Below are 12,676 nucleotides of genomic sequence, written 5' to 3' on the forward strand. Positions count from 1 at the left end.
CTCCTACACCAGCACTACCAATGTCAATGCTAGTGAACTCATTTGTGCCAGTTTACGCTGAAGTATCCCAAAGTTTTCATTCAGCAGGCTTTCTTGGTCTTAAATCACTCCTTACTGTCCCTTCTCCTAAAGAGTTGGGCATGAATTTGTTGTTCTGGCCCAGAGAATAAAATTATGGCTATTAAAATAGTAAGTGCTCAAAAAATAATTGTTAGCTATCATTGTGTGCCAGTAACACTCTAAGGGCTTATAATTCACTGAGATATGTGCTACCATTTCCCTCATTGGACAGATGAGGAGATTGCATGAAAGCTGAATGACAGGCTGAGGACAGACAGAGTGACAGCACAGGAGCCTGATGGCTTGTTCATGCCTCTTTTCATACTATCCAGCAATGACGGACACATAGTAAACAAGAAATATTTGTTGAAGGGATGAGCAAATGAAAAGATAAACTGTCAAGACCCCCAATAGTGGCTCATCTTTCAGAGACCAGGTGTGTGCCTTGGCTCTTTCTTCTTTTAGTGCAGCTGCATTTCCAAAAGGATCCTTGGCCCCTTGCACATTTAAGCCCCTAGGGAACTCATTCATTAGGTATGCCCAGACATGGGCATGTGAAGATGTTCACTTTGAAATTTGGCAGAGACAGATCTTCCCACATATGTATTTGACAACTTCTGCCTTCTTTATGCCACTTGTGAGAGTAAATAGTTAATAATAGATTCTTTAGAAGTCCAGAGGAAATTAGGTAGTCAGAAGAGATGTGGAAGAGGTGAACATGAATAGAGCTCATCGGGGGCTAATCTAACTAGACAATTTTATGTTGTTAAACATGTAAACATGCTGGGTTTGAAAAAATCTGTTCTTATTTGCTCAAAATAATTGGATTTAGGAATAGCCTTTTTAGTGCTTTGTGTCATTTCACAGCTTGGTTCATTATTCAGCCTCTATATTTTAGGTGAAAAACCAGTGGTGTTTATACCTTCAGAACTCATCGCTTTATCTTTAGTTTACTCTACAGTCACTCTCTGGGAATGGGATGTTCTAAGTGGTCACATTTGTAGGCCTACAGGTTCTTGTTGTGTTCATATCTACTGAGCTCATTCTCAGCAAAGTGATCAGAGAACTAGGTTGCTGGCTAGAGTGAGGGATCAGAGGCGTCAATGATTATTCAGCATAGTTATAAAAGTTTATGTTTATTATGTGCTTATGGAGTACTATCCTGAGCATCTTCCAGAAGTGGTATCATTTTCACAACCCTACAAAGCAACTGCTGTTATTAATATGCTCATTAAATGGGAGCACTGAGGCCCAGAGCAGCACCAAGGGAAGGTGTAGAAAGTCTGTCTCACCACCCACCACACGACATAGAGTGTGGTGGGTGGTGAGACAGCATCCATCCATGTGACCACTCTGCATCCATGTGATCAGAGGCTGTCTTTATTAGGAAGAAAAAAAACCCAAAGCTGTTGGGCCTCTTGCTCTTGCTAAAGTGGATTTCATGGAATAGGTCCACAGCAGTTGTATTGACACATATGTATTCACCCAACAACCTCAGCAGAGGATTTCGGCATTTTGCTGCATGGTGCAAAACTGCACGATGAGAAAGATTCAGGGGAGGGTCCCAAATTCCAGACAGATACAGGAGAAGATCTGGAGCTGGCTGAGGAAGCGGAAGACCAGAGAATAAAGTAGGAAACTCTTAGGCTTCCTTCTGCAAAGGAATCGAAGCCCTATTGTGGGTTTGGCTTTCATTTCTGAGGTGCCATTAATTATAAGATGCATCATCAGCTTAATAATAGCTTTATTATATTGAAATATTCCTGTCAACTTAAGATATTCAGAACATTGAGTTGTGAGAGGAAAAACGTGTATACTGGCCTTTATCTCTGTCTTCCCTTTAAATTAGTGAAATACAGTCTCTGCCAAGAACCTTGAGCTTGCTCAGGTAGTTGATCCACATACTCTCCCCACTATCCTTGATTCCAGAGGGCTTCTCTCAAGAAAAAAAGGAAGATTTGCTGGGGGGGAAGGGCCATTTCCTTTATGCTTGCCTTCTTTCCTGGGGAGCCTGGGTCCAGGCCAGGAGGGTGCATCTTCCCAGTTTCAGTGGATGTGGCCATTTGACTCTGGCTCTTTCTGAGTTTATTCATTTATTTATCTTGTAAGTCTCTCATTCTTTGCCTTAAAAGTTTTAAATTAAAGGTAGAAGACCGGAGTTCAAGGTTTGTAAATTGCCCAACTTAAGCAAAATTTCTCTGAACATCGTCTTCAACGCAAAACCATGCTTGAGTTGTGGATTGGTGTGTGTGTGTGTGTGTGTGTGTGTGTAAAGAGATAGATAGATAGATAGATAGATAGATAGATAGATAGATAGATAGATAGATGTATTTATTATGAGGAATTGGCTCATGTGATTATGGAGGTGTGCAAGTTCCAAGATCTATAGGGTTAGTCAGCAGGCTGGAGACCCAAGAGAGCCAATGGTTTAGTTCCCATATGAAGATCAATAAGAAGAGCTGATGTCCCAGTTCAAAGGCAGTCAGACAGAAGAGAATTCTCTTTATTTGCAGGAGGAACAGGGTTTTTTTGTTGTTGTTGTTCTACTTAGGCCTTCAACTAATGTATGGGGCTCACCTATGTGAGAGAGAGTAATCTCCTTTACTCAGTTAACTGATTTAAATATTAAATTTATTAAAATTAAATATTAATCTTATCCAAAAACATTCTCATAAGAATACCCAGGATAATGTTTAACCAAATATCTGGGTACCCATGGCCTAGTCAACTTGACACATAAAATTAACCACCGTAGTCTTGAGATTCTATGCTGTCTTTGACTTTTCAAACAGAATTTTCTCAAGACCTTCAGATTATCCTATATGACCACCCACTCTCTTTCCTTGTCATCAGAGCTTCAAGCAAGTGGCAAGAAAGATTATCTCAGTCTACTTGGGAAAAAGCAATTGGGAACATAGATGGTAGACCAGCTGATAGCATCTCAGACTCTGGATAGGAGTTCAAAGGCAGATACCTGAATGCTAACCATTCTATGCTAGCATTTCAAATATATTTCTTTCTGCTGAAGTACTTTGAACAACATTTCATTAAGCCAGAGAACTTGTGGCTGGCTGGTCTCCAAAGTCATTCAGTGGCACAGGAAACCATTTCTGTCATGACAAACTGGGGTTAGATCAACTCTGGTGAATCCTTTGCATTTTACTCTAAAATATATCCTACTGAGTACTTTTGTATTCAAGCATCACCAGAAATTTTCGTGCATACCAGATCAAATGTATTTGTGTCCACAAGGGGGCTTCATTTTCCTGTTTTTTGACTTTGGCTTCCAACACTGTGCATTTTGTTTTGTTGTTGTCTTTTATACCAAAAATAGAATCATTTGTTTATTTCTGATAACCACTTGTCATCACTAAAAAGAGCTTCAAGAGCTAGGGACAGTGGAAGAATTAAAGCAGCAGAGCCTGAGTCTTTGACAGAAGGCCCAGAAGGGACAGATAGTGGGATAGTAACTATAAACATTTCACATCCCTCATATGAGACTCAAAACAAAGGTCTGGGTTTTTAAACATTAGAAGCATAGTTAGGATTCTATTGGATTATAATTAGGTTTCTAAATCCCATTGACCTTCTGTTTAAGTTAAAGGCAAATTTGTAAAAATGTGTTCCAATTAATGGGCTATTTTTTTTTTTTTTTTCAGATATCTAATCCTTAAACCCTTATTTCTTGGGCTTTGGATTACTTTTAATTCTGCACTCAAGTTTGGGACCTTTGTTTTTCTTTTCCCCATCTATCCGAAGTTGCTATTACCAATGACTGGGCGCTAAATCAATTCTCCCCCAAAGCAGCAGGGCTGTTCATTGAACTAAATTTGGTTTGAGTGGAAATAAAGACCTGAAGTTACAAGGTCTTGTTTTGAGTGGCAGGTTTTCCACTTGGTTTGAAAGATGGTATATTCCAGAGGCAAGAGGGGGCAAAAGCAGAGTTGCATGGAAGAGTAGCTGCAGTGGAAAACATGCTTCATCCAGCTTTTGTGTGCACGGTACTGGAAAAAATGAGTATCTACGAGTCACGAGAAGAGAATGGCAGTACATTTCCAAATCAGCTTGAGTTCTTAAAGAAAGGAAAATGAGATACATGGATAGATTTTAAAATGTAAAAAGTGAAAAAGTAGAATCAAAGCCTTGGAATTGTGTTAAATAGTCCAATTGTATATTTTAGAAACACTGTAACCTTGCCATGGATTAACTGAAAACCAAAACCTTATAATTTGAACATTAGGTTGATTAGCATTTCTGGTACCTATTAAAAAACCGATGTCCTTAGAGTTTAGGGCTGAAAAATCATTAATGGCCATATTCCAAAAGCCAAAATATAGGAGCATTCACCAAGAATACAATCATGAAATTCACTCCAAATTATGGAGAGATGCTGTGAGATGAACATGTTAATTAACAGTACATGTTACAGAATGGCTCCAATAATGGTAATCATGATACTCTAAATGACTTTTAAGTAATATTTAAAAAATCATATTTATCTTCAGAACCAAATCTGATGAAGGAGATGGATAACATAGAGCTATTATTTATTGAATTCCTACTAATGCCAGGTGAAGCTTGTTCTAAGTACTTTACATATGTTAAATCACTCATTATACATAATAATTCTATCATTCCTAGTTTACTAATGAGGAAATTAAGGCTCAGGGAAATTAAGAAATGTGTCCAAGGTTTCATTGCTAATGTGGTATATCATGCCTCATATGAAAATGTAGGAATCTTAATGTATTTTCCGATATTCCTTTCTCAAATTCTGTTTAGTTATTAGATAATGGGTGAGCATGAATTAAGATATTTCATAAACTCCCTATGTTTCTAAGAAAACAGCCTCTTAGACCGGAGAGATATCTATTAAATCACTGAGGACTGAATTTCTAAACAAGTTGGTAACAAGCATAGATGTTAAGGCTCTAGTCAGAGAGCAAAGAATGACATAAGCTTAAAAATATGTGTGGTGTTTCTATAGGGAAGACATTTATAAATACAGATAGAAATGTGAAAATTTAGGTAGTGATAATGCCACCCATTTTTAGTTAGTGAAATACCATGTGACTGCATGACTATAGAAACTGAAAACAGCCTTATTCCATCAAATGTGATTTGATGTCTAAATAAGCATTTTCAGCTCAACACATTCACAACTGAACTCCTGATCTTCTCAGATCCACCCTCTCTGCAGCTCTCCTCATTTCAGTCGATGGTAACTCTGTCTTTTTAGGTGTTGAGGTCCCAACCATGGAGTCATCTTTTTCCTTTCCTTCTTCCACACCTCACCCAGAATTTGACCACTTCTTACCACCTCAACAGTTTCCAGCCACTCTCTTCTTTCATCTCTCTCCAGGATTATTGTAGTCACTTCCTAACTGGTCTTCCTGCTTCTACCTCTGCCTTCCCATGGTTTATTCTTGATACAGAGGCCACAGGGCTTTGTTAAGACCAAGCCTCCTCACCTAAAGCTTTATGATGATTCCCCATTGCACTTAAGTAAAAGCCAAAGTTCTTACATTGGCCATGAAGATGCTGCAGAATTTGACTTTTCATTACGTTTTTGACTCATCTTCTTGTCCTTCTTATCTTACTTGCTCTGCTCCTGCCATACTGACTTCTTGCTACTCTTCAAACTCCCACCTTGGGGCTGTTCCCTCTCCCTGGATGTTCTTTCCACAGATATCCACGTGGCTCCTCCTTCACCACCTCCTGATTTTTCTCCAGATGAGCCTCTGATTTACATTCTTCCACTCCTGAGCCCCTTATTTAGCTTTATTCTTTTAGTGCCCATAACCTTCTAACAGACTACATAGTTCATTTCTTTATTATGCCTTTGTTTCTTCCCTGTACTCCTTCATCCTCTCCTGCTGGAATGCAGGCTCCATGAGAATAGGACTCTGTTTTGTTCACTGATGGATTGCAAACACATAGAACATTGCCTGGAGCATAGTAGATGCTCAATAAATGATGAATTGTGGAACTAGGATATTTAGGCAAGGTAAATAGATCTTTAAATGTAATTGGAAAATAGAGACTATTACTCAGAAATAATTGCAGATGAGCTATCAGCACAGCAGACCTTGCAAGGCCATAGACACCAGATATGTATTTTCCTGCAAGATTGGTAAAATAAAGGAAAATTTTTAAAATGTGCAATGTGTGTTTTCCCTCAAATACTTAAAAGGTGATGAAATCATTCACTTCTTAAAACAGTGAATAGAAATCCTTAAATCAACCCCCTGAGGTAGTTTCTACAATGATCTGATATGCCATGTAGAGTCTATTCTTATGCTTCCATGCTTAGCATGGGCCAGGCATACAGAAGGTGGTTAGTTACCATCAGCTTTTATTGTTATTATACTTTATTAAAAATGCACTTTAAATAATTACTTTTGAATAAATAATTATGAGCATTATTTCTTATTGGGACCTCATAAACCTCATAAATTAAACAAACACTACAGCATGCCCTGAATTTCATCTGGTATTTAATTATATGCCTGTTTTGAATTAAGAATCCTCATGTTTTAAACACTCTGGTGAATTGCTTTAGGTTCTAAATCTCTGTGCAAGAGGCCAGAGTAGCATAGCTCTCGGGTTTGCTGATGTGATATGATTGGAATTGGTCTTTGCAAAATCTGTGCTTCTCTCCTTTTTTAAGGTGTGGGCTAATTCTGTCACTGAGATTACCAGAGGTGACCTCTGTGCAGAAGATAAGGACTCCTCCCCCCAGGACCTCACCTACTGGGTCACTCCACCCAGCAACGGGCATTTGGCTCTCCAGTCCTTTCCTGGCCAAAGCATCCAGAACTTCACCCAGGCTCAAATCAACAAGGGCCAGCTCATATTTGTACACACTGGTATGTCATGGAGAAAAGTAACAAGAAACTAAAATGTGTTTCAGAGGTTAACATGATCATCAAAACTAGTAGTTGCTGACTTGAAAACCACAAGCCATCAAAAAGCTTTCTGGGGTCTGTAATTTTTTTTTAAGTGGCATGTTGTAGTCAGGCTAATGATAGCAAACATCTGAGAGTACCTATAACTTGCACATGGCTTACTCACATGGCCATGTAAGTCTATGCTCAAGTGTAACGTTCCCAGAGAGCCTTTTCCTGACCACTCATTAAAACAGCATCTCTTCTCTCTCCCTCTGCATCCCTTATGGACTTCCCACCACTGTAGTATGGATTGCTTTGTTTATTTGTTGTCTGTCTTCCATACTAGACTGTACAAGAGCAGGATCTTTGTTTTGTTTGCTCTGGTATCCTCAGCACCTCAAAGAGTGACGAGAACAAGTAGGTGCTTAATAAAAATGTGTTGAAAGAAGGAAATAATTCTGAGTACCTTTTATGTGCCAGGTCATGTTCCAGATGCTAGGGGTACTTGAGTGAACAAAACAAGCATATTTATTAAACACATGAATGCATGAATAAACGAATGAATATAGCTGTGATTCTAAGAGACTCTGTCATTAGAAGGCTTTTTTTTTCTTCCTTCTGTTAATCAGTAAGCCAAAGAGCTACTGTAAACCTGAGGAAGGGGTGATCTAGTCTGGCTTTGTTTCTGGGCTGCCCGTCTCTGGACAGAGAAGGGAAGGAACCCATTCCCAGGCTGCAGGGGCGGATGGGAGGGTGCGTGTGCCAGGGGGCATGAGGGGAAAGCAAGCAGGCATAGCTGGTCAGCCATTTGTATTAACTTCTTTGAAAATATAGTAAAGAAAATGAAGATTAAAAAATCTTCTCAATTCAAATCTAGTAATTTCCTGATATCTTTGCAGTTGATGTGAAGAATCCCCAAATAATTTGAAAATAATTCACCATGTGAATGCTCTCAGCTAGTGATTCCAAACCTGTGGCCTGGGGACTTGCAGGGTTAATTTTATGGCAATGAGATACTAAATCTACCCACATATCTACCGAAGCCTTGTTTCTAGACTAGATGATCTTTTCCACGGATGTATGTCCTTATTTTCTAAATGTGTACACATGTGCTGATTAATAAAACACAATTCATTTAAAGAGGATTTAAAGAGGTACTGAAGTAATAGGAAGTTTCCTCCAATTATGTGTGGTTTTGATTATTAGATATCAACAATCCAAGTATTATTAGATGAGGGCCTAGAAGGGTTTTTATTTTTTGAAGGATTATCCTATTTTCAAAATGGAGAGAACTGCTCTGAAGACTCCCCCCAAGGAGAGTTTCAGATTTCTACAGTGATGCAGTTTGCAAGAAAAAGGAATCCTCGCTCAGGCACATGCTGGCACCAGGGGAGGTGCAGTCACATGACTCAATTTCTGTTACACACATTTACTCTGCAGAAGTCCTCTGAGCCACGTGAAGCAGTGATTCCATTTTAGAGATGAAGAAACTGAGGCTCAAAACGATGTAAGCTGTGCTGACCCTAAAGCTGGGCTTTCTCCATGGGCTGCCCCCCGCCCCCCTGCCCCCCCACTGAAGGATAAAGCAGGTTACAGAAGCACACTTATTATTTGTGGGACTAAAATGAAAATTAGCTCTCTGGATTTATTTGTCAACTACCAGGTCCATGTTCAGTTTTGGCTGGTAGAGAAAATAATTTCACCTAAAAAAGGCAGGAAAGAGAGTTAAAGACAAGCTCTTTGAGAGTCAATCGATTACATTTTCTAAATGGCTGTGGAGGCAGTAATGGCTCTTAGAGTGTCTGGAGCCCCACCGCAGATGAGGCTGTTGCTGAGACCAGCTGGTTCTCCTTGCTGCATCTGTCCATCATCAGCCCCAAACAAAGGCCTACATTTAATTAGTCTCCCTGACCATTTATATTTGCAAAGTGCTCTACCGTTAATCTAATTCATTTTTCACCTAACAACCTAAGTAGGTTGATAAGGCCAAGATGTGGGAGTCTGTGTGATTGAAGGCTGCCCTTTGCAAAGTATTGTCAGAAAGATCTGAGGTTGTGCAACAGAAAATCTACAGGTCTCCCCTACTTTCATGTTTCCCTCCTTTCTTCTCTTTGGTCATAGTGTGACGGTGTGGGCATTTCCAGGCTTTTATTCTAGGATGTATTTTGATAGGATTCCTTTTGATTCAGTTTCCCCACTGTTTCTGGATTCATGAAATGTTGAAAGTGGCTAGTGGCAGAAAGCATTCTCTTCCTAATTTCATGTTTCATTCAATACAACTTTCAAAGTGCTATTTCTAGTAAAAACAAGCAAGCAGACAAAATTCGATTGTGGGACCCTGTTCGAAATTAGGCAGACTCAGAATTTACTCTCTCTCTTTTTTAAAAAAACGATGACTTTTGAGTGCATCGGGAAAATTTTTTAAAGTCTGTAATCTTTTTTTGTGAGGACTCGGAACTCTGGGCGTGTGTAGATAACAGAAACTGGAGAGGCTGTGAAGCCATCGACCAGTCTTTTATTAAATTGTGTTATTAAGGGAGTACTTGTACGTAATTGCAAAGTCTGACCCTGCCTTCTTTGTTTCTTGCCACATGTCCCTGAGGGCAACAAAGAGGACATTTCTACCCATTACATGATGCAAAGACCTGTGGGCCTCCAGATTTACTGCTGGCTGAACATTTTCAAAGGGCGATGGGAATGCGAACATCAGGCTCTCTACATTGTGAGCTTGCCTGGTGCTTTGTGAGTCAGACTGGTTAAGTACTCCTGGGAACAGGATCGATAGGGGGCCTGTCTCAATTTCTGTTACACACATAAGTTAATTTATAACTTTATTGATATCACGAATCCTATGACAGAAGTGTGAAAGTACAATTCTCTTCTAGCAGGAATTTAACAAAAGCCGGCCTGGATTTTTCCCTACTCTTTATCACCTCAGCAGAAAACAGCTAGTTCGAGTTCAGTGAATAATTAGAAATTATTTGGAGGCAGGGGCTAAGTGTTATTTACTTCCCTCCTGTTTTTGTTTTTGTTTTTTTTTTTTTTTAAGATTTCATTTATTTATTTGAGAGAGAAAAAGAGAACATGAATTGGGGGGTTTGGGGAGAGGGAGAAGCAGACTCCCCATTGAGCAGGGAGCCCAATAGGATGTGGGGCTCAATCCCAGGATTCTGAGATCATGACCTGAGCAGAAGGCAGATGCTTAACTGACTGAGCCACAAGACACCCCAACTTCCCCCTAGTTTTGGTTTTTGGTATTATTAAGTAAGCACGATGAATATTTCAGAAATGGTATATGTGTGCGTGTTTGTGTTTGTGTGTGTGTACACACACAACATGCATGTGTTACATTTGCTGGTGTAAATTGATTCCAAAATAATAAAATGCAGGTGATGTATATGTTTAAAAAGATTTTAAAAAAATTTTTGCAGGTAATGTCTTTGCTTTCTTTTATTAGGTCACGAGGAGGGGGAAAGGGTGGGGGGAAGAGCATGCATTTTAGACCTTTATTAATGTTCTTTTAACTTCACATGCTGGTGGTGCTTGGTTTGGTGAGCTCAGTGACTCTATTAACACATTCTCCAGTTGATAGGTGTTGCTCTGCAGGGGGATCAGGTAGGTGGGAGAGAGGGCAAAAGTGGGTGGTTTCTGCAGAACACCCCAAGTGACCAGAGTGTAATTCTTCTTTTGAAGGAGCCATGTCAGGAGGCTTTAATTTTCAGGTTACTGATGGTTTGAACTTTGCACCACGACAAATTTTTAGCATCACTGCTCGAGCCCTGACTCTTAGCTTAGAAGTAAACCGAGGATTGAGCATCTTTCCAGGTAAGATTTTAACTTGACTGCATTTGGGGAGAAGTGGTTTTCAATTTATTTAGAAAGTTCTACCTGCATGGTAAAAAGTATCATCGTTTCCTATAGAGTGATCCCAACAACAGTTACAAAGTCCCAGAAAGAGTCCTCTCTGCAGGAATTCAGCAAAAGCAAGGCTGGCTCTGTCCACCCGCCTCTTTTCCCTCCCTTGTTCGTCCAGAGAGGGTGTGCTGGTAAAGAGCCATGGGACAGGAGTCCCCAAAGCAGCCATGATCCATGTGCACTTTTCCCCTACTCTCTCCAAGGGTCCTTGATGAAGCAAGGAGAGCCAGGTTCTGCAATGATCGTCTAGATCTTGGAATTTCTTTTTCTGAATATAAAAACCCTGTGCAAAAAAAAAAAAATAAAATAAAAAATAAAAAATAAAAACCCTGTGCATCAGGGGCTGTGAGGGATTTCACTGAGTGCTGGCCCTTAGAACCTTGAAGCCTCTGGACTGTTGGTTACCAAGAATCTCAGCTTGGCTGAGATGGAAAAATCAAAGTGAGCATTGCTGGCTCAATACCCTCCTTGCAGGGATAGGGAAAAATTTACCCAATGGCAGAGGTAATAAAAAAGAATGACAAACATTTAAGCTTGTTATTTAGAAAAAAAAAAATGTACTGAGGTAGACCAAACAGAAAATAATAAAATTTATGTTACAGTTTAAAAAAAAAAAAAGGGTCTTTACACAGTGACTTGTTTACTTGATATGCATTACCAGTAAAACATAGATGGAGAGAGATAGTAATAATTTAATGAGTTATGGTTATTCTGTGGTCATTCAGGCCAGTTACTCGCAACCAGGAAGCTTCTAAAAATAGCCATGTCTGAGCCTCACCTTACCGCAGTTGAACTCGAGCCTCTGCAATAGGGGCTGGCCATCATTATATCTTTTTTAAGTTCCAGGTGGTTCTGAAATACAGCCAGGATTGAGATCCATGGGACTGGGCATGGTACTAGTCTTTTATTAGTTATACGTATGTGAGGGAGGTGATATATTTACAGGAAGCTGGCAGGATTTGTGGTTTAGAGAGATGATGTCATTTGGCTGTATGATCGGTAAATGGTGGATAAAGCTCACATACTTCTAATGTAGACCTAGAGAAAAGTCACTGTAACTTTAACAGAAACATAGTTTTTTTTTTTTTGTTTTCTGGTTTTTGTTTTTTTAGGAGAAATGTTGCCATTCTTAGTTGCCTTAAGCACTTGAGTTCAAGAAAAGAAATCTTATTAAAATCCAATTAAAGATACATTAACCCAGATTCTTCTACTCCAAAATCTTTTTATATTCCATAATTTGTCTCTGGGAATAACTGTGATGTTTCTATCGATTTCTTTAAGGCAACGAGGGTGCCATTTAGTGTTTAAAAATAAGCAAACTGCTACACCCTAGTAATCTGAAAAATGTAGTAATCTACTGGAAAAAAATGTTCTTAAAATCAGAGTAAATCTGGTTGCTGCAAAAGATAAAATACTTTCCATCTATTCTGGCTAAACTTTGGTTTAGTAATTCTTGACAGTTGTGTTAGATTGAAGGGGAGTTATAGCCACTACAGCTTAGAAGTTTTGTGTTTCTGGCATCTCTTTTACTGAATATTAGTTTAGCAAGAAAAATATATGAAAATGGCCCAAATTCTCTTGTCACCTTTGTGGAACTATGCAAAATATATAGTTTTCATAGCCCTCTGTTTAGTATTTGGACCCAGTCCCAAGTGTGCGGTTCCTTTTCCCTACCAAAATGCACTCCACCCATCCTGACCTGGCCCCACTGGCTCTGAGAATCCTGCACCAGAACTTGCGTGTTATCCTCACACAAAGCGAGGGCTCCTTTTTCCAAGCTTCCCCCTAACTAGCACCTGAGGTCTGTTATT

The 12,676-nt window shown here is 39.4% G+C and overlaps 1 protein-coding gene across 2 annotated transcripts in view; it reads left to right on the top strand.

Annotated features, from left to right (window-relative positions):
* CSPG4B (chondroitin sulfate proteoglycan family member 4B) overlaps positions 1–12,676 on the top strand; it is a 67,989-nt gene that overhangs the window by 22,556 nt on the left and 32,757 nt on the right. Inside the window, exons 6-7 of one of the 2 annotated variants that reach the window (XM_038535107.1) lie at positions 6,731–6,929; positions 10,644–10,775. In XM_038535107.1, the coding sequence (XP_038391035.1) occupies positions 6,731–6,929; positions 10,644–10,775 (331 nt within the window). The remainder of the gene's footprint in view (positions 1–6,730; positions 6,930–10,643; positions 10,776–12,676) is intronic. The other variant, XM_038535108.1, reaches the window with a different exon arrangement.

This window comes from Canis lupus, chromosome 4 (assembly GCF_011100685.1).
Source record: "Canis lupus familiaris isolate Mischka breed German Shepherd chromosome 4, alternate assembly UU_Cfam_GSD_1.0, whole genome shotgun sequence".
In the NCBI taxonomy this organism is placed as follows: Eukaryota; Metazoa; Chordata; class Mammalia; order Carnivora; family Canidae; genus Canis; species Canis lupus.